This window comes from Ammodytes marinus (assembly GCF_949987685.1).
Source record: "Ammodytes marinus genome assembly, chromosome: 14".
NCBI classification, from domain to species: domain Eukaryota; kingdom Metazoa; phylum Chordata; class Actinopteri; order Uranoscopiformes; family Ammodytidae; genus Ammodytes; species Ammodytes marinus.
Genome location: NC_137218.1, coordinates 30,328,918 through 30,352,502, shown reverse-complemented (window position 1 = coordinate 30,352,502; position 23,585 = coordinate 30,328,918). Strand labels below are relative to the sequence as shown.

The following is a 23,585-nucleotide window of genomic DNA, read 5'->3' as shown; positions in this document are numbered from 1 at the left end:
CCCCAAACAATGTCGTTGCCTAGCAACTTGCTCGAAAATATTTCATTTTCCTGTGCGGGTAGAATTGACCCAGTGCATTGTGGGGCGGTTGAGTAGGAAAAGTATACAATCGATTCATACCCAAAATCTTCCCGGAAGTTAGTACTCATCCGGGAATTTCTCGCATACCCAAACTCGCATACCCAACCGTCACATACTCAAATTGAAGTCAAAATGAGTATGAGTAGGACGTTAGTATGGCTTTCCGAACACAGCCAGAGTTAGATTACAAGTTACTTTAAACGTTACTTTACAGGTTTTGAAACCCATATATCTCAATTTAAAACATGCACATATTAAGAATCATCGAAAATATATAAAATAAAGCTTGTAGGCTAGTAGCCTATAGGCATACTGTTTTCAAAATAATGAAAATTATGGTTTGAAAAATTTAATAAAAAAATAACCTTTTTCCCCCCATGAAAATAAATGCATTCCTCCAAAGTGCAAATACAGTAGCAGTGTCTTTAAACTTAACGTGATTGGCCCTTCACTCTCATGCATTAATTTGACTTTTCTCTACGATGTCTCATGTGTTGATAGACTGGGTGTGTGCGGCCACCGGTCGCCAAGTTTTAAACACTTCTATCGCTTCAACGTCAGCGTACCCGAATCCTAAATATCCCCATAGCAGACGCTATATTTCATGGGGGGGGAACGTTTGTTTTGCGCCACAGTTCAGCTTAGACTCGGCCGTAATGCTACTGCACACACACACACACACAGACACACACACACAGGCACACACACACGCTGCATGTCAGAGACGAGGGGCGCTACCAAAAAGACGAGAGGAGCGGTTGGAGCAGTTGGAGCGTTTAGAGACGCATGCGCGCACATTTATTTACATTAAATCGCAATCGCAGTCATTTGTGCATTTATGTAAAATGTTTCACTAAGGAAAATGACAGAAAAAGTAACGCACAGTGACTTTGTTGAGTAACTTTAATCTGATTACTGGTTTGGAGATAGTAACGCGTTAGATTACTCGTTACTGAAAAAAGAGGTCCGATGCCGGTAACGCGTTACCGGCATCACTGCAGATTACACAGGTTGACTGTGAGCGAATTGTTTCCTAGTTTGAGGGGGAGCTCAATACGGGAACGCCAGCAACAGGAAGTGGAGGCGCAGCGTTGGTAGCCGAGGCCAGCGCTAATAGACGCTGGCAAAACCCGTTCAGCACAGACTACATACAAAGTGACAACTGTTGCTTGATGCACAAATGTCTTTCTGTCATAATAACGATATTGTTTGCAAACACTACAAAACAAAAACTGGAACAACAATTGGAACACAAAAGACCAGCTAAATATGCAGTTAGAGGGAAAATGAAGCATACATAGAACTGGAGTTACATTCAGGTAACTGCTATTTCTTTTTCATATGTGTGGGGCCTCTGACAGGTCTTGTTACGTACATATTCTAAAGGTTACATACGTAGTCTCAGCTCCTGACCCAATATCTCATGTGCCTTCTAAGAAGGTGCTTACATACGGTAGCAGGTAAGCGCCACACAAACCTCATACAAGATGTGTAGGCACCTTTTTGCTTCATCATGTTACAAGTGGGGAAAAACTTAAAAATCGTTGGACCTTAGGAAAGACATTGGTTGCAAGGCGAGGTTAGGTTGGTTTTGATGTTGCCCACAAGGAGAGCAGAGCTATGCTACAGCAGAAGCTGCGTGGATTAGGGGAACCTGGGCAACCAAGCTTTGAATACCTCCTTTTAGTAAACGAGATTGTGACCATGGTTGGAAAGCATGGCTGTAGCTGCATACTCCAGGGGACAGCTGGAATGGAGCAGTAGTTGCAAAATGGTGTGATATCTGAGAAGCCAGAGTTCAATCCAGGTTTGCCATTTTTTTTTACTGTTTGGATAACACTGGAATGTGTGTGTTACAAACCCTCAACATTGGATGTGGCTAGTGTAGTGACATTGGTTTCATGCTGTTTTCCCAGGTCATTCATTGCAGCGGCTACCTGAAAGTGCGTCAGTATGTGATGGATGTGTATGAACCCTGTTATCAGACAGTTGGTCTGGTGGCAGTGGGTCACTCCATGCCCCCCAGCAGCATCACAGACATCAAACTTCACTGCAACATGTTCATGTTCCGGGCCAGTCTGGACTTTAAACTGATCTTCTTGGACACAAGGTAGGGAAGACGCTTGACATAGTAGGTGGATCATGCATGTGTGAAACTCACCATATCTAGTGTTGTGCCTACACAGAGTGTCTCATTTGAAATGTTGTAATGGGTTAATGATGATGCCATAGTGCAGGGGTGTCAAACTCATTTTCACAAAGGGCCGAATTACAACATGATAATCACACGAAGGGCCAGACATGTCACTTACTGACATGCCTTCTTTTTAATCCAAAACTCAGCATAACAGCATATCTAGGTATATAACCTGCATACATACGAGGCATAGGCTAAATTTTGTTTACATATTTTGGGGTACAAATTATATGTGGGGGGTATGGGGGTGCTCCCCCAGAATTTTTTGTGCGTCAAACACTTAATTTCCTGTATTCTGGTGGATTTTTCTGTTTCGGTTTTCTGTGCCTTTTCTGCATCAATTTATTGTGGAAATGTCTTTATTTTTGTAAAGGAAAAGACAACATTCAGGTTCCTGGTGAAACAATTATAAAGGACTATAATGCAGTAAGGCTCTCAGGCATTCTGGATTGAGCCACAATATGTTTTCTCTTGGATTTTTCAAAACTTTCTGCACATTCAAAACATATCATGTTTTTTTTATTTTATTTTTTTATAGGAATCATGACCCAGCACCAGTGTTAACTATTTATGACACTTTACATTGGTAATGAAATGCAAAGCCACCATTGGAAACGAAAGGGGTGGGCTATCAGCGGCTATCTAACGTTAGCTAGTGAGCTATATTGTAACTTCAGGCAAAAGTTAGAAACCAGATAATGTTAGCATTCATCCTTAGACAGTTGACACAATCAATCATCATATTATCATGCTATTTAGCAGACATGGGGGACTCGAGTCACATGACTTGACTCGAGTCAGACTCGAGTCGCAAATTTGAGGACTTGAGACTTGCTTGACTAACACTGATAAAAGACTCGACTTGACTTTGACTTGGTCTTCATGACTTGAGACTTGACTTAGACTTGAGACGGATGACTCGAAATGACTTGAATTTTTAAAAGTTAGATTACGTTAGAAATTATGTTTTATTTTGAAACATGATCGGGTCATTTTACAGTGCAATGCATGCAGCGCGCTGCACGGACAAACAGCGTCAGCAGGTCAACACAGGAGCAGCAGTCATGGAGGCGGCTAGACCTTTCTTTATATGTCCATGGGCTAGACCAAGAGTAATTCACGTGAGCCTCCCACACGCTTATCACAGTAAATATGTAGCGCCTTCTTCCCTTCCCTTTTCACGTTGTAACGGCCCCGGGAAGTCTTGTAAAAGAAAACGAAAATAACGAGCGTTTCCTGCAGCGCTGCTGCCTTGATAACGCACGCTTCCTTATCGAGCGCCCTACCTCCACGGACTGTAGGCTTTATATAAGCATCTCTGTGAGACAAAACAGCGGTTATTAATATGATGCAGTTCAACCTTCCACGTTCACCGGCTCCTTCCGACAGCTCACAGCCGCCGCACCCGCACCGACAGCACAGCAAACTGCCCGTTATGACAGTTCGCCCCCCAGTATGAAAAATTAATTAATCGGGATAAATCAAAATGTGATCCTGCCATAAAATAAAAGGTGATATGATATTTTTGCCATGGCGCAGATCCTTGCCCTGTTTTATTCTAAATGCATTATGGGGATTAAAGGTGCAGTGTGTAATATGACATCATCAAGAAAGTTCTAGAAAGTTCTAGAATGCAACGCTCCCTGGGTAACCCCAACCCTTTCGAATAATAACAGAAGCTACAGTGGCCTTCAAGGACAAGAACAATTCTAAATTTTAAACAATGCACCTGATGACATTCCAACTATGACACTTTCAAGATGGCGGCACTAGGCCTTGGTCCAAAATATGCAGAAATATGGACATATATGAGACCCTTTCTAAGAGAAAAATAAATAATTCAAAACATTTTTTTCAGCTATTATGCACTAAATTAAATGTACTTATGGATATTATAATTACTTTCTACAAAATCTGCTAGGAAATAAAACCCAAAATTCTACACACTGCAGGTTTAAGTGTCTGTTTTGTGTAGCCTAAGTAGTAGGCTATCTGTTACTATTTGCCTTTCTTGTTTTCCATGTTAAAAGTAAGCTACTTGAAAATTGAAAGTAGCCTAAATGTGGTTGAAAGAAAAGGAAATGTGCGGTGTTGATCATATGTGATAGATAAGGGGTCGCTATTGGATGCAGACATTATGAGATTCGGACCTTTGCTGTAAGAAAATGTTGTCAACTGGACCCATTTCAATTTTAGTTGAAGACCCCTCGGTCAGACCAAGAATAATTCAATTGTAGTTCAAGGATGATGTTGTCGATGACGGTATGAAGAAGAGAACTGTGAAATGCAGGTCTTTTAAATGTAGAAACTGGGTTAGATAATATGATTTTTGTATGACTTGACTTGTGACTTGCTTGACCTGAGCAATGACTTGACTTGTGACTTGCTTGATTCTCACCACAGTGACTTGGACTTGCTTGAGACTTGAAGGTTATGACTTGAGACTTGCTTGTGACTTGCACATTAGTGACTTACCCCCATCTCTGCTATTTAGCCACATAGATTGGCCTATTTACAGCCATTAGAAAACTGACATATTTTCTTCAATGCAAGTTCATCAATTCATGGCTTAAAATCCTGAGCTGTGGAACTTTCAGCAGACATTCCTAGTGGTAAGCTATGCGAGTGTCCTAACAGTTGGGAGCGTGTGCGACGTGCGGATATGGCACAGGCTCCGCATGAGAAAAAAAAAAAAAAAAAAAATCATCATAATTTTTTTATTTTTTTTTTTCGCGGGCCAAATTGAATGGAATTGCCGCATTGGTTCGCGGGCCAGATTAAATATTGAAACGGGCCAGATTTGGCCCGCGGGCCAGAGTTTGACACCCCTGCCATAGTGCATTCCAAGAGACAAAGTCTAACGCATGTTTACATAAGTTTCTCTGTAGATGCAACCATCCCAGACCCCTGCGGAGGTCATAAACTCATTTAAGATGTGATAGTCCCTTTTAAAAGGTTGGTTAATCCTACCGGACTGATTCCCTGCAAGTTCCACAGGATGAAACTCTATTTGGAAGCTACCATAAAGTTCAAACCAGACATGGCAGGGCCCAGGCACCCTGCTGTGTTTACCTTATCTCAACTGTGAGACACAAGCTTCAAAGCTTTCTTTTCCTAAGGAAGGAAGAGCATTGTATTGGCTGGTTCGAATGTAAACACTGCTTGCTGATTAGACAACTAACTTCTGATTGGATGAGAAAGCATTTGCACTGTTTTAATACAGGATGCAAGACTCTCATCTTTGCCATTCGCCTCCGGCTTCCAGCCGTGATAAAAGGTACGACATGCTTAAACCTGAGGCCTAGGATTAAGCAACTCCAAGTCCCAGTCTTTATACTCGCTGGACGAGTTCATGGACTGCTTGAAACATCTCCTCTGTTTTCCCGGATTCGAGAGAGTTTTCCTACAGAAAACCTTTTCACCAGAGCTGAAGCAGCCACCTCAGCCTCTCCTCAAAACAGAACGACCCCACACGCGTAAAGCGTTAGCAAAGACGCAGGATCCCTTCATCAAGACGCCTGCACTGCCCGTTCCACGGACCGGAGCCAGCCAAGTGAAGCTGCCTATCACTTATCCTCTGGGCCGTTACTACGCTGCCAAGGACAAGGACCGACGCAGAGGGAGTTCTCCGCTTCCTCCTCTCCTCCTTGCCTACGCTGCCCATCGGACCGCAGACAGCCCGCTATTGCCAAGAAGAGCTGCTGATCCCCTGCTTTCCTTCCCTTGGCATGGTGAGGCACGCTGCCCTTATCAGCTGAGCTGGTTCCACACCACTGTCTTCCACAAGACGCGCTCCATCAGCGCACAAGGCCCGGCAAGCGGCCTTTTTCTCCTCCTATCTCCTCCAGCTGCCTTCAACCAATCATCGCTGGACCAAGCGATTCACGTGAGGCTATTGTCTGGGCTAAGATAGTTATTTTATGTTGTTCATTAACTTGAAGTAAACGTAAGAGCTGACGAGCTCACTATTTCCTGATTTAAAGTAATTCTGACTCACTTATGTTTTAAGTGAGTCACTCAAGTGTTTTTTCGCTCACAGTGTTTTTCTCCCGTTAACCGGGAATGTATTGATGTGTTGTTGCTGTCACTCTTATAGCCGGTGAATTCTTTCCCCTTCATCAATTCAACTCAGTGTACGTAAATGCGCATTTGCAGTCACTGTGTGATTGGAGGAAACAGTTCACTACGCGCTGGAGCTGCAGCTACTGTCTTTTGTTTTCTCTCCTTCTCATTTCTAACTACGCACACACACACTGACACTCGTGATTTCCCCCTCAAGTATTCTTAATGAATACATGAGTGTTGAGTTTCTGTAATTTTAAAGTTAAGATTGCGTGAAGACAAAACCAAAGTCTCCCCGCATCATCCTTTATAATTATTATGTGTTTGATTGAAGCAGTAGGTCACATACATGCTTTGCATGCTATTTCCCCTACTGATTAAAGGTAGAATATTCAACTTTCAGAAGTTGTCCACCACATTGCTTTTAGCAATTGATCTACCCGTGGCTTAAAAGCCACGTCAAGGTCTCGCGTCTGCCATCTGAATTCATCTAATTTCTAGAGTGACGTTCCTCTGTGTCACACACACACACACACACACACACACACACTACACGTGTGCACTCACCCGCACATAGATAGAAATACATGGCTTTATAATCTAAACTGTTCTTATTATTGCTTGTGCTATGTCTGCTTTCTTAAATTAGATTAGTTCATGGTTATTGACTTATGTGTATCGTTTTAATCAACTTGCCTAAGTAAATAAACCCTTACATTTTGATTTTAAGAAGCAGTGTCTGTGATATTTGTGTCTTGTATTTCACTAATGGCTGGTAAATAAGGTTTATGCTCGAATATTCACTCCTTCATTATCTTAAATGTACATTGTAACCAACTTTGACATTTTCAAGATAAATCCCTTTAACATTATGAGACTGTTTTCTGATTTGATACAAAGTTCCCTTTTACAAAGGGTGGTGCTCCGTAGGTATTAATAAGTAATTTGATTAGCTAGACTAATTTAATTGATCATTAATTAACAATATTTCTTAATATTATAATTTCCATGAAATTAATGATATTCTTGACTTTGACCAAATCTACCCCTTATGAATTCCCAACACTAGGTAGTCCCTGTGTGCAATATCCAAAAAAGAAACCACCACAAATAATCAACAGAAAAAATTACTTATATTAAGTCCTTACAACACATACCTAACAGTGATTCTTGAGAAGCAGGACAAAGACTAGTCTTGCAATAGTAACTGCTGTTATGTTCAAAATTAAAAAGATTTAAAATTGGAGATGTTATAAAGGGATTAATAATAGAATGTTATCAACAATTATCCCCTAAATTTAATTTGATCATTATTACGCCAAATACACTCAACAAAAATATAAACGCAACACTTTTGTTTTTGCTCCCATTTTTCATGAGATGGACTTAAAGATCTAAAATTCATTCCAGATACACAATTGTACCATTTCTCTCAAACATTGTTCACAAATCTGTCTAAATGTGTGATAGTGAGCACTTCTGCTTTGCTGAGATAATCCATCCCACCTCACAGGTGTGCCACATCAAGATGCTGATCTGACATCATGATTAGTGCACAGGTGTGCCTTAGACTGTCCACAATAAAAGGCCACTCTGAAATGTGCATTTTTTTGCTTTATTGGGGGTCTGGGGACTCAGAACCAGTCAGTATCTGATGTGACCACCATTTGCCTCATGCAGTGCAACATATCTTCTTCGCATAGAGTTTATCAGATTGTCAATTGTGGCCTGTGGAATGTTGGTCCACTCCTCTTCAATGGCTGTGCGAAGTTGCTGGAGACGGCTTATGGTGGAGAAATGAACATTCAATGCACGAGCAACAGATCTGGTTGACATTCCTGCTGTCTGCATGCCAATTGTACGCTCCCTCAATGCTTGTGGCATCTGTGGCATTCTGCTGTGAGACAAAACTGCACATTTCAGGGTGGCCTTTTATTGTGGACAGTCTAAGGCACACGTGTGCACTAATCATGATGTCAGATCAGCATCTTGATGTGGCACACCTGTGAGGTGGGATGGATTATCTCAGCAAAGCAGAAGTGCTCACTATCACACATTTAGACAGATTTGTGAACAATGTTTGAGAGAAATGGTACAATTGTGTATCTGGAATTAATTTTAGATCTTTAAGTCCATCTCATGAAAAATGGGAGCAAAAACAAAAGTGTTGCGTTTATATTTTTGTTGAGTAAATATGACACTTGTTTTCTTCTCACTACATCCAAAACAGTGCGTCCACAGAGAAGGGTTCAATCATTCATATGCAATAAAAGCTATTAAAAATGAACTTTAATGAATGAAAAGAGCTTGTTTCATCAAAAGTAACACTTATTAATCTCCCATATAAATAAAAACTGTTTTTTGTGGTGTCCCCACTTTGTCAACACCGTCAGACAATGCATTAATGTTATAAAATCAGGCAAAATAAGGGGCAGCAATGTCACAATGAAGGACCTCCTAAGGACCTTTTCTAATACTGTATTTAATGAAACTCTTACAATCTTCTTTTGTCATGGATGATTCTTAACAAAGGACAGGATTATATACAAAATGAGGCGATTTGGTGTCTGATTGAAAGACTGTAATATGCTCTTATAAAATCAGTGTAATTGATTATTTCTACGTATTTGATGGTTAAAATGACTACATCTGCGTTTTCGTCACCACCGTGTCAACTCAATAAGATATACTTGTCAACTCCGTCAGATATACTTGTCAACTCCGTCAGATTTATATTATTTTGATAATGTTGTATAATGATATTTCATAGTAAGTGAGGAATGGTTGGTTGTATGTGAAAATCTAATCAGTCACATGAGAATGTGTTTTGAAATTTGAAACACATTTTGATTGCTGTTAATTTCAAAGTAAAAATTCTATTACACAGTTCAAATAGAGGAAAATCGATATAAAAAATGTATAGTCATATACATTTTGATAATATTTTTTGTGGCCTCGGTCAGTCTTGGTGAATATTTGTGATCACTATACATCTCATGGGTCTAGCATAAATTGAGGGAAAATGAATTTGTGTTTTTGGTGTCTGGCGGTGTTGACACAATAAGGAATGGCAAGGTAAAAAGCCCATTTTGATAAATAGGACAAAAACTGGGAGGTTGTATCAAAGCGTAGCTCAGTAGCTTAGTATATGTTGGATCAGAGTTGGCCCAAGCCTTCATGGGGCCCTAAGCAGAATTTGATTAGGGGGCCCTCCAATGTTAGCGCTGCCCAAATCATTGACTATTGCTAAATGTCATTCACACACCCAGTGTTACTGCTATTGCCCCCAATGTACAGCTGGGTGAAAGATGTATCCAGCCGAGGCCCCGACCCTATGGTCCGGGGGTAAAAATGCATGAATCTGGTGCACTTTGAGAGGATAATTAAGAGGCTAAATCTGAGGAATTTTGTGTGAACAAATAATTTGGAGACACTGGGTCGGATGAATTAGAAGCTATTAAAGAAAGACACATGGATTTTCCATAAAAATATTAATTTAAAATAAAATATTATGCAGGGTCCTCTGGGTTGGGCTCTTTGTCTTTTACAGGACATATTCCTCTGTAATATAATGAATGCATTTGAATGCAGTGAGAGGAACAAAGCAGAAGAATTTTGTTGTCCAGCTATATCTTTTTCCACAGATGAGGCTGAAATAGGCTATAGACTATACACAGCGCATGGGCGACTGAGGGCAGCTCTATTTCCAAATGTTTTTAAATAAACTCAATACACACTGTGCATGGACGTGACTTGATCAGTTAACCTCAGATTACTTCCCAGATTAACTGATTAAATTATTAGGCTATTAACTATTTAGACCAAAACATTGTATTCCTTTTTTTGTATGATAACGTACATTTACATAATATGATGTTAATATAAAACATACAAAAAAAAAAAAAAAAAAATGTTGTCCCACTTCTCAAGAATCACTGATACGATAACACATTATAAGAATATAAAAATGTGAATTCCATATGAATGAGTCTGTTTTACATTGTATATTGATGTTTAAATGGCACCCTGACTTTTAGCTTGTGCTTTCTCTCCTGTGTGCTGGAGCCAGGGTGACAGAGCTGACAGGCTTTGAGCCTCAGGACCTGATAGAGAAGACTCTGTACCACCACGTCCATGCCTGTGACATCTTCCAGCTCCGCTATGCTCACCATCTGTGTAAGTCTTTCACATCCTCATTCAGACAAAAAAAAAAAATAGAAATAGAAAGCTTTATTTGTCTTTATAAAAGGTACAATGAAATTCAGAGAGCAGCTCCTTAAAAGTGCATCAGTTAATCACAGTATCACAATAAAAAAAGTTTAAAATATACACTCAAGAACCACAAACAGACAACAAAAACATAGAACGATAGAGGGGATATGTCTGGTGGTGCAGTGGTCAGTGGTAATATGTGCGTCAGTGCAGTTCTATTAGTGCAAATTGGAGTTCAATATGGTGACAGCTTTGGGAAAGAAGCTGTCCTTGAGTCTATTTGTTCTGGCACGTATGGACCTGAAGCGCCTGCCAGAGGGCAACAGGTTGAAGAGATGGAAGCCGGGGTGGGTGGTGTCTTTAACCCTCTGAGGTCTAAGGGTATTTTCTCGGATTTTACATACTTCTATAAATACCTATTTTAAATGTGCAAGAAGATAAATAATACCAAAGTGTTTTATATGGAAATGTTCAGAACCCATTAGCCATTAGTTTTATGAGGTCTATTTATGTCCTAGACCATTGTGTAAATTAATAATTGGCTTGAATGCTGAAAAATGCATTGCGATTTTTGAAAAACCTGGAGATTTGTGTGAAATAATAACCTTTAGTCATCCTGAGGGGTTGTTTTGGCTCTTGAAATTGCTTCTCCCAAGCCTTAGCTTCAAAAATGCAGTGGAAATTTTCCAAAAAACAGTAGGGAAGTGCACAAAACATGACTAATATGAATTTTGGTCCAAACGCTTTTTGGTAGAAATGTTGCCTCTAACTCTACTTTCACAAAGCATGAGGAATTTAGACTGAATGAAGACTTTGTACCACATATAAAGACTCATGGGATGTATACTAACAGTTCCTGTCCACTTGCAGGCAGAGGGCAACATTGCAGCTGGGTGTGTGGGTGCTGGTGGTATTCGAGGTGTAGGTGGCGCTCGGGTTGGTACCTGGGGAATTTGGGCACGGGACCTTTTTGATGCGGGTGATGGGGTAGCTGGAGGCCTTATACCTGTGCTCCTTTTGGACATGGACCTTGTGCTGGGCAGGGAAGAAGGTGTTGACACAGGTGGTGCTGATGCTGCAGGAGTGGAAGGTGCTGGGCTGGGCTCAGGCAACTCTTAGTCCTGTCTGTAAAAAAAAGGACAAGAAAGACTGAGTTTTCTTCTTTATAACTGAAAACCCCAACTGCTGTTTACCTTCTTCCCTCCCCAACACAGTTAGCACCTTCTAATGTGTGGGGGTAGGGACACACAGTTCTTAGCATCTTAGATGTGTATGTAAGGGGAGGAGAGACAACTGATTTCCAACTGTCCTTTATTTTTATCTTCATTGTACAAAGCAACAACAAGTGACCCTTGTTACATTATAATACTAATAGAAATGTGTACACTCTCTCAAATTTCACAAATTGTGTGCAAACAATAGTTGATGCAAAACTGTTTCCAAACTAGATTATTTTACTATGACACAAGGGCACTTGTACACTGAATAAAAAACTATATTTGACATGCCACATCATCGTTTTTTATTTCTTTGTTTGTAAACAGCAGCGTCTGTTTACAACTTTCTTGTCGCCATTGTTTCCACTGAAAGATTCCTGTTCCCTCCAGTAAAAAAAACCCAGGTACTACGGTAATAAGGTATGTCCTTAGTGTTTTACTTAGTGCTGATAGGTGGGTTTTGTTTCAGAAATATTGATAGACAAGCACATCCAACCAATTGCGCAACGAGACAAGCAGGTCCAACCAATAGCACATGGAGTGACGCACAATGTGCTGGAGAAGGGAGAAAGGAGGCTCACTTCTCGTGTTGTTTTCTAAGCCTGTAGTGGACGGAGAGTATCGCGAGAACATACCCCGGAAACAGGAGAATGTCTAGTTTCAGACGATGTTTTAATTTCATTTCCCAGCCGTTTATTCACAGAGATATTAATAAAAATATGCGCGCACGCGCGCATTCACGCGGGGGCGCGTGAGGCGACCTCAGAGGGTTAAAGGTCACATATTATGCTAAATGCACTTTTTAAATGTGTTCTAACATATCCATGGGGCCACGGTGTGCCTAGAGACTGCCAAAATATGCTTTTGCTCATACTCCACTAATTTATCTTAGCCACAGCAGTCTATGCCTCGTTTTTAATAACACAACGGATAGGAAGCTACTTGTGGGTTTTTGCAAAAAGTGAAACTGAAAGAAATGTTTTTATTGGTATTTTTGCCTGACTGGTGTATAGCTATTTAGCTTTGGGACAAGCATTCAGCTTTTGCTCATAAAAACATAATTATTTTACCCACACTAGTCTGGAAATGCCTCGTTTTTATCAGGACAAAGGATTGTAACTTAATAGTGTGGAAGTCAATTTTGAAAATATTTTTTTCACCGATTTGTGTGGTATTTTTAGTCGGTAGCTCAGGTGCTAGCTTCTAGACAAGCAATGATATTTTGGTCATAAAAACATAATTCTTTTACCCACACTAGTCTGGAAATGCCTCGTTTTTATCAGGACAAAGGATTGTAACTTAATAGTGTGGAAGTCAATTTTGAAAATATTTTTTTCACTGATTTGTGTGGTACTTTTAGTTTATTTTATCGTCTGAGTCTTATTTTTAGCGTTAGCGCCCATGTAGCTTCTGTTGTAGCACCAAGTTTTGCTCATAACACGCTGTTTGTACTCCCCACAGCAGTCTGAAAATGACTCGTTTTTAGAAATCAAACTTTGAAGCTACTGTTTTCACTGGTTTTAATCATGTCATCATGTCAAACTGTTCTCTTAGCTTAGCTCCGGCCCGGAGCCTCCTGGTAAACACTCGCAGTCACGACTCACGTAGTGTCTCTCTAGTATCGCGAGAGCACGGCAGAGACGGTGGGAGAACCCCATGGCCATATAAAGAAAGCCCGGCAGAGAGGTGGGAGGGGCCAGCCAGATCGCACATATAGGTCATCCTGAGACCAGAGGACAATCAGGGTATAGAGGCTTGCTACAATAAATGATCTGAACGGGTTTTTCAGCAACCATCTAAAAAATAAGTATTAGTTACTACTTAGACCATATAAAATTGACAGCAAAGTGCATAATATGTTACCTTTAAGAATGTTTCTTCACCGTTGATGTGCAAGGGGGCGGGAGCGGCTCTGTTCTGTCGGAAGTCCAGGATGAGTTCCTTGGTCTTGGTGATGAGTGAGTGTCAGGTTGTTTGATGCACACCACTCACCAAGTTTCAGGACCTCATCTCTATAGGCCGCCTCGTTTCCCCCTGTTATCAGCCCCACCACCGTTGTGTCTTCAGCAAATTTGACAATGATGTTCTCTGGGTGGGCGGGACTGCAGTTGGATGTGTAGAGGGAGTAGAGTAGTGGGCTCAGCACAGAGCCCTGGGGTGAGCCAGTGCTGAGAGTGCGTGAGGAGAAGAGGTGAGTACCCAGTTTCACCTGCTGGGGTCAGGAGCAGGTGGGTGGTGGGAGCCCCAGGTTGGCTAACTTGGGGATCAGAATGTCTGGTATTATAGTATCAAAAGCTGAGCTGAAGTTCACGAAGAGCATCCTGATATAGCTCCCCCCTTTCTCCAGGTGACTCAGCGCTGAGTGCAGGGCGATGGTTATTGCGTCATCGGTGGATCTGTTAGTCCGGTATGCAAACTGGTGTGGATCCAGGGCGGGGGGGAGACAGGCTTTAATGTGTTTCAAAACCAGTTTCTCAAAGCACTTGGTGATGACTGGGGTGCTACGGGGCGGAAGTCATTGAGGCTGGTTGTGGGTGACCTTTTTGGGATCGGGATGATTATGGCAGATTTCAAGCAGGATGGGATGACGGCTTGTTCCAGAGACAAGTTGAAAATGATAGCTGGTTGGCACATGCCTTGAGCACCTTTCCTGGTACTCCATCTGGGCCTGTAGCCTTCCTGGGGTTAACAGCACTGAGCACCCGTGTGTCTCGAGAGTGAGTGGGGGGGGTGTTGGAGGCTGGTGGGGGTTGTAGTGGTGGTTGGAGTGATGTGGCTGAGTGCTGTGTTTGAGGGGCCCTTTACACGGTGAAAACGTGACAGTTTTCCCGTTTTTGGTTTCAAAAGTTAACCCGTTCAGACGCAATTTATTTGAAATATTCACTCGTACACATGTTTTCAGAGGAAACGGGCCGAAATCGCTGTAGTAGGCATGCCAAGCCAATAGTCAGCGGTGACACTTACCCTAGTAGATAGCTCTTCCGGTACAATTTGATCCATAAAACCTTACTGTAACCGAAAATTAATGCCACTAACGTTCATAAAGCGGTTGGTGTAAGCTTACGGTTACAAGTATTGTAAATGACAAGCTTTCTGTCCTCTTAATCCACCGCATTGAACTCGTGAAAACAGAAGACATGCTGATAGTGAAGGGGCTTTGTGAGCGGCTACCTTCCTGTTAGGCGTACTTCAAAATAAAAGTCAACTCACGTTTGTCCAGTGAAATGCTATTAATGTTTAGCCAGTGAAATGCTTTTACTGTGAAGCCGTAGCCTTAATGCTCCTTTTGTTAGTAACTTAACTTACCACGCTGATCTATAGATAGTGTTTTTTAATACAGAGAGAGCCGTGTCCCTGGCATTACAGGTGGTGACACACGTTTATTTTGCTAGAAAAACCGGCAGAGCACAAATCTTTCCCCAGCCAGACCAGGTGGTCTCAATAATTTACTAATCGCTTAGACTAAATTGGCGAGTGTTATAGGCTATTTGATCCCTGCACGACACTCTCCACTGATCACAGTGATGGTGCCGCGGAGACACCTTGCATGTTATGTTGTCTTCTAACTTTATAACTCGCGTGTGTGTATTTTGACAGCAAATGTTATAGACTACGCATGTGTGAAGTGGAGCCGTGACATCAGCGTTACCAGGGAAAATGGTTTCGGAGTTTACAAGAAACCAAAACAGTTGTGTTTTCCAATATTTCCTCCCTGGGAGTAGGGTTGCCACCTTGGACTTGGGAAAAAAAAGAACCCTCGATCAAATGTTTGGGGCGGAGAGCTTGGTCCTTATTACCAGTTCAGACTGACCAATGAACATACAATTCGGACAAAGGAGACAGAAACAAAGTCATGTTAATAAATGTATTTGTTCAGGGGTCACCAGGATGGATGTACACCAGCAGATAATTTCAGTCCATCAGCCATGTCAACACACTAGAACACAGAGAGAGACATCATATGAGACTTGATCACAAACTTTCAACATTATTGTTATTATTTCAACATTTATATGTTTGTATTTCTTGTTTGTTTTGGTGTTGTGAGAGTGTGTGTTTGATTTTACGTATGTGATTAGATCAGTATGTGTTAATGTTTATACGAGTCTCGGAATGTGTTGTTAATATAACTGTATTTATGGACTCCAGAAAGAATAGCTATGCTACTGTGCTGCTACAAATGGATATCCAATAAAAATGTAATTAAATGCAGAGGAGGTGGAGGATGTGACAGGAGCATATTTGCATTGCAAATAGTAGGTTAACTATACGTACTACGTTATAGGAATCTCTGTTGCCTCTCTTATCGTACCTTTGTTTTCTTTTTGACACAGTTTGTCTCTCTGACACAGATGCTCTTGACTTGCACTGATTCTGGATGGACTCCTTGGTCTGCTGCTGCCACTCTGTTCTGCATTAATAGATTAAAAAATATAGATGAAAACATGATTGGACATGCAAATATACTAGGTTGACAGTTGTTATTACGATTTTGACTATAAAAGTCTAATCTAAATGAAAAGCTAGTATCAAAAGTTTATTAGTTATATCCTATCAAACTCATATTAACCAACCTGTAGCACAATGCTTTAATTGTTTATTATTCCTTCATAAAGACAACTCTCCTCTCACCACGGTTCCTGCAAGAGACGCACACCCCGGCCTCTTTAGTCCAATAGCTCTGGATTTACCCTCTTCTCCACCTGAGTTAACGTCTAAATAAAGTACAATATTCAATTTATAACACCGTGTTTAAAGTTCCTACTTTGTCAGAGCCCCCTCATCATTAATTGATGTTGCTGAACTCCGCTAAACTATAAACCTTTTCTACTATTGTTATCAGAAAATCCTTCTCCCGTGTTCACGGAAGGTTTCAATTCCAAGTTATTGAGTATAAGTTATTAGAAACTTAGTTTGTAACCCACCCTCCTAATAAAATAGAACAAATATACTATTTTCAGAATATAAACATCTAGTTTAATCTGGGAAGGTATTTATAACCTATTCTTTTATTTTTAAAGATTAGGTGTATCAACATATTCTCTCCTTACAGAGAGATTAGTAGTATGAGGTTGTGTGTGTTTTAAATCAGTAATGTGCCGTCGTGTAGAATCAAATTGTTCTTACCTCCCCGAGGATGAAACCATCTCTTTGAAGAAAAAACCCTATAGCTAAAGTCCTTCTGTTCCAGTTATAAACTAATTCACAACTGAGGCTTTACAACATTTAAGGGATTTTATTTACAAAATACAAGAGAGTATAGGTATAATACATACAATGGACAAGAAAGGAAAAGAAAAGAGGTTGTATGCCTATAACTCATTCAATAGAGTTATTTTGACTTGGTTCTCGTTTCTAAATTTGTTGTAGCTCGTGAAACAATACCCAAACACTTGCATGAGTGCCTGTAAGTATCATCTTAAGCGCTACGAAAACTTCATACAGTACAAGGGGTTAGACAGACATCTTTATGGCGCCTAATAAAGAAAGGCATGTCCCGATGGATATGGGTACCATTTTTCCAAAAATATCTGTCTATTTCCCTGCAACTCAGTCCGTTTTCCTATTTCTAAAAATTCTTGATCAAGTCATTCTTAGTGTCAAGAGGTTCCCAGATGTGTTTTTAAAAGACTTTGCCTCTAAGTACTTTGGAGTATTTTGGACTCACAAAGTTTTTCTAAGTTTTTCTTCTGCCTCCATAGTTGAAGACAGATAGATTCTGCTGGAACAGAGAGTAACACACAAAAAGCGGCCCAAAAAAAAGCCCTGTCCTGCTTCAAAACAGGCTATTATATAGCGAACTGAAAACCAATGAGACTTGAGAGAAGGAGGAGTGAAAAAGGCACAGCTGTGTGGGGGAACCCCGGTAGCCCCCTCCCTCTACTCCTTGCTACTGTATGGCCATATAAGGTCCTTCCCCCTATTACTTCCTGTGACCCTATGGTCCTCCCCCTTCCTCTGGTCAACTTTAACCTGATGAGCCTTCCATTCTATTCTGTTTCATTAAACATTTCCTACTTTTACTTATGACAAAAATAAATACAAATGTCACAATATATGCACAAGTAAAAAGTTACATCATGTTCAATTATCACTTCCATTTGTCGTCCTGACACTGATTCTCTCCCTGATGGAGCTGCTCTTGACTCTGTTGCACTGATTCTGGGTGGACTCCTTGGTCTTCTGGTGCTACTCTGTTCTGTATTAATAGATTAAAAAATACAGATGATGATTAGATGTTCAGATCAGATATAATAAGTGAACTGTTAGGACTTCCCACAGCTCCTCTTACCTCTTTGTTGTGACACAGGTTGTCTCTCTGACACAGATGCTCTTGACTCTGTTGCACTGATTCTGGATAGACTCCTTGGCCTGCTGCTGACATCTTCTACATTAAATATACATGGAAAAAATACTGATGAAAACATGATTGGACATGCAAATATACTAGGTTGACAGTTGTAAGACTCCCTATTTCTTTGCTTACCCATTTGTCGTCCTGACACTGATTCTCTCCCTGATATAGATGCTCTTGACCCTGACAAAGATGCTCTTGACTCTGACAAAGATGCACTTGACCCTGACACAGATGAACTTGACCCTGCACTCACTCTGGACTCATTTGTCTGCTGCTGCCCCTTTCTACATTGAATACAGATTTAAAAAATAAAGATGAAAACATGATTGAATGTAATTGTATAATAATGCATTACAAACATTTTAACTTAATGCATTTGGGCAGCCACTCACCTATTTTTCCATGTGTATTTGGCATCCCCTTTAGCTGCCTTCAGTAGTCCATGCTGTCCCTCGATGAACGCTTTAAACTCCAAGCATGATAGTTTAAAGTTTAGTCTTACTTGAAGTTCTGCTTTGACCAACCCCACTGACATCCGGTTTCTTTTGTCTGACCAGACATCCTCCATGTGGCTAAACACACGCTCAGTATAGGCGTTGCTGACAGGTACAGAGAAAACAAAAGACACCACTTTGAGCAGTTCGGTTGCAGTTTTCTCCTTCTTGAAAAAAAACACCCATTTCTTGTCTGGTGCCAGGTTTTCTGGGATGAGTTCAAAGACACTGTTCAGTACAGTGTAGTCCTGGTACAGTTTGTCTTCATCTATGTCCAGAGCTAGTTGGTTGACCAAACCCTTGAGTGCATCCCACTCCATTGGACCGCTTAGACGCAGACAGCTTGTGTGAGATAGAACTGCATCATCAAAAGCAAAGTTAGCCTCAAGGTACAGAATAGCCTTTTCAAAGAAGCAGTCAATCAGTGTTGCGAACTTTGATTGTTCTCCCGCACTCAGTTTTCGGGTTGCTTGCTTTGTTTTATGTCCATAGAACCTGTCTGCACGGCGCAAGATTAGTTGGCTGCGCAGTCGACCCATTACTTCCAGAATGTCCAGTAGAGTAGCACTCTCATTTTCCAACTTCAGAATTGCGCAGTGAAACTCTTGCATGACATTATGCAGGAACAGCAGGACACACTCAGACACTGTCACCTCATCCTCATCGCTGCTGTCGGCGGCAGCATCAGCAGCACTTTTGCACACAGCCTTCCAAATAATGTCAGGACAGTCCTTCTTTCCCAATGACAAAAAGTAACACTTAAGGGCAGGCCAACACTCCAAGATCCGCTGAATTGCAGGCAACAGAGATAGCCAACGGGTTGGAACATGCCTTAGTATTGCTTTATACTGTACTGAAGTAAACTCGCAAAACTCTTTCAGAGATTCTGCTCTTTTGGCTGAGCATGAGAATTCACTGTAGATTTTTAAGACAATAGCTTCAGCATCATGACCTGCAGCACTGAAAATTCTGTTTGCGTTTTTCAGGGTGTTGTGGATCAAGTGACATTTGCAGTTTCCCATCATGATGCGTGGATTGACTTCTTTCAGTTTTTGGAAAACTGAGTTATGCTTGCCATAGTTCACAGATGCATTGTCAGCTCCATAAGTGCTAATCTGACATACACGCAGACCAGTTTTTTCTGTGATGTCCACAATTTGCTCATAGATAGCACGGCTAGTTTCATGGGGGTCTTCATAAAATTCCAACAGCCTATATTGATGTCCCTCCTCTCCGTGGAAAGGAGACTGTATATGGATACAGTTTTGCGTTGCCCGAGTTTGATGCGTCAGAACAGACAGAAAAATATGGTGCCTTTTGCAGTTCTGTGGCTAAATGCTCCTGGCTGAAAGGAGCTAGGACATTCTGAACTAAAGCCTCACTTTTTGTTCTTCCGCATGACATTTTAGTGGCAATAGTAGAATCATTAAAGATCTTCGCACTTACTTTATTGCCGCAATCCGTTGATAAGTAGCTGTGGCCGTGTTTCACTCCATGGTACACTGCAAAAACTGACTCTAAAAAAACAAGAAAATATAGCTACTATTAGAGGAAATTTACTTGTTTCAAGCAAAATTATCTGCCAGTGGATCATGATTTTTCCACTTGTTAAGTTCTCTTGAAACAAGAAAAAAATATCTAGAAACAAGAAACCTAGAAATCTTATTATAAGCAGCAAATACTTATATTTAGTGTTCTTGAAATATTTTTTTGTCTTATTTTAAGATATTTGTGCTTGTTTTAAAGAATTATTACTTAGAAACCAACTGGGTTAGAGCCAAGCTTGCTCAAAACTAGTCAGCAAGAAGCTTAAAACAAGATGAATTTTCTTGTATTGTTTAAAAAAAATCTCGGAATAAGTAAATATTTCTCATAATATGTCAGAAATAGGTCGAAAACAAGATTAATTTGCTTGTATCAAGTGCATTCAATATCTCATAATAAGTAAACAAATCTTAGATTAGGAAGTCTTGTTTTAAGAAATTATCTAGTTTTAGGTATACTATACAAACACATTAACATATTTACAGCTAAATCTTGGCAAACCACAACATTAGCATCATCACACAACACAATGACACATCAGTTACGTCAATACCTGTTTATTTTATTGACAACAAATGTTCATCCTGTGCCAACTGTAATTCAGTCACAATTATCACTTACACAGGTCTCAGTGCAACATACATTTAGTTGCCTACAGGGCAGCACAAAGGGACCAACAGACCAAAGGGAAAACAAAAGTGCAAGCAAAGAAATTGCGCATCAACAACCCTACCCCCAACATATCTCCCATCCTTTGCCCCCACTGCCCTAGAACCTTTAGCGCAAAGAGCTCCCCCTTATTCCTGTTGACTTAGTGGTCCTTGTCACATGTGATGGACAAACAGATAAGATGGCACAACACGCTGTTGGTATAACTCGAAAAATAACTTGCAAACAGTCTTTTTTAGTCTACTTTTGAAGAACACTATTTTTTTTGTCTTCGTGTGTGTGGTGTGTGTGTGTGTGTGTGTGTGTGTGTGTGTGTGTTCTCAGGGGAGGCAGCATTTTACAGTTATGCAAAAAAGGCCTTCCAATCAGTCCTTGCTCGTTTGAAAGCCGGTGTGGCATCCTTCTCATGGATAGAGTCCCCCAGGACCTCGGTTTGTATAATAGAAAGAACACAGGCCACACATTTGGGGTAGGTCATATGAAATGCATAATAGTATGCAATTACATACAATGCTGCATCCCCTAAGTACCTTTTAGGAAATGGGATTGCTTCGGTTCCTAGGCAGAGAAAGGCCTCTTGGTTTTCATCCACCAAAACGAGTGGTGTGGTGAGTGGCCTTCTGTTCAGGAACGTCTCAGGGTCCTCTGTGGGCTGAACATAAAAACACAACATCAGTGGGACAGCAATCCCATCCCACACACAACAATGATTTACTATGGACCAAATAGTGGACCAGCAGCGGGAGCAACCATATTGGAGAAAGTTTAGCAGGTAGTTTTTGTATTTATATAAAAGTTTATGACTTACCAGAAGAACATGGATGAGAGCTTCAGAGGCAGATGTCATCTTCTTGGGCACAGCAACATTGGACGGGAACAGAGCTGGCAGTACAGTCAAGAGGTTTATCGCTTGCTCCTCTAAAAAAGAGGAGAGAGAATTAAAGATTTGTTTCTCAGTATACAGACAAACATAAAGATACATATTATTTTGGTATTATGTTGGCTGTCCTTACCAGCTGAAAGTGACATTGGAGGTTTCATTGCCTTCTTGTGAACCCCGTAGAAGCTTACTCTAGATTTGAATTCGAGCCACCGCTCCCTCAGCTCTTCCACGTAGTTGGAGTTGTTGTTGTCTAGTATTCGTCTTAGTTCATCAAGAACCTTTGGTGGGGAAGACACACACACACACACAAAAACATTTTATGGAAATAACCAACAAATGATAGTTTAGTTCAAGCATCACTTTAAGACCACATTTATACGTAGCAAAGTATTCTAGATGCTGAAATAAAACCAGATTTTTTGTTTTCAGGGACAAAACCTCTGTTTTCGTGTAAATGAAACGTCAAACCTACGTGTAAATGGGGTCTAAAACAGCTATTTAATGTGCTAAAGCAGTATGCTTTGAATGTTCCAAAGAACACGTTCACTGTTGAACTGAACCGAAGTGTGAATTGTGATCATACTTACATGGTCAATATCTCTGAAGCATGGATATGCCTCCAATAGTTTTGCCGGTCTGTCTTGTTCCCTTATTGTATCCGAATCGATGAAGGCCCTCCTCCCCTCGCACTCCAGGTCGAGAAGTTGTGCCACATCGTCTCTGTTCTGTTTGGTCTTGCGATATAGCTGCTGCAGAGTTGTGTAGTGTCTAGCCTGGGCCATCCGGCTGTCCTTTCTGCTTTCAACTAACAGGTTAAAGAGAGAAAATATTACAACACAGTTGAGGTCAGAAGTATTTGTTGCTTGCTAATGTTATTCATGCTCCTATCGCTTCTACTGGAACAAAGAAAAAAAAAAATCTCCACTACGTTTAATGAAGACATTCATTGATATTACTTGAATAGAATCAGGAAAAGAAAAAAATGACGGTCAAAATTCTCAGCCCCCTGACAATTAATAGTAGACATGAGAATTTTCTGGCAGTTGGCCTTGTCATTTTTTGCCTAGTCTTGTTTCTATTCAGCCCAACAGTTAAATATCTTAATAATAGCTGGAGATTATGTCCGTGCCCTTCTGGAAGAAATGCAACTATGTACGGTGCTGATTAATCTTGTGTGTTGTGCAATTTCAATTAATGGGACTCCTACAAAAACCTAATACAATTACCAAGAACATCAGCCTGTTTCACTGGAGTGCTGGTTATGACTTGGTGATCCCCTTCACTGTCTTGGCTGCTGATGGTGCTACTGCAACTTGGGGAGAGAATGATAGTGGATGCGCAGGAGTCACAATCTTCCTCATCTTCTCCCTCTGTGGCTCCAAACTCAAGGCGTCTCTTTTTCCCCCTTGCTGGTGTAGCCCCCTGGGATTTGCGTGGAGTCCTGATGTTTTGCACCCTCTTGTTCAGTCGCTTAAAGAATTCAAACTGAAACATGAAACACAAAGACAATGAGCAAACATTAAAAAGATTTATGGCAACACATGGACTTACAAGACACACTAGCCATGTAATTGTGTTGGTTAGGGGTGCAAGGGTACAGATGTTCATACGGAAGCATTTAGTAGATGTTCAATACAAATGTGTTGATATGTCTATCATACTTTGTGACTTACTCTCTAGATCACGATTCCCTCTATCCAGACTAGAAACTAATTCCTCTCAGACAAATTAAGTGGCTGATTGTGTATCCATTTAGTCAATTCATATTAAAAATAATCATGACAAGAGATACACATCATCATTGTACCGTTCCACCCCTAATAATGTAATGAAATTATTATATTCATGTCGAAATGCTTACCCATGG

At 40.7% G+C, this 23,585-nt stretch overlaps 1 protein-coding gene across 1 annotated transcript in view; it reads left to right on the top strand.

Moving 5' to 3' along the window:
* sim2 (SIM bHLH transcription factor 2) overlaps positions 1–23,585 on the top strand; it is a gene marked incomplete at both ends in the record, with an annotated part of 120,200 nt that overhangs the window by 49,489 nt on the left and 47,126 nt on the right. Inside the window, 2 exons of the mRNA XM_080041509.1 lie at positions 1,998–2,191; positions 10,410–10,516. Coding sequence (XP_079897635.1) covers positions 1,998–2,191; positions 10,410–10,516 — 301 coding nt within the window. The remainder of the gene's footprint in view (positions 1–1,997; positions 2,192–10,409; positions 10,517–23,585) is intronic.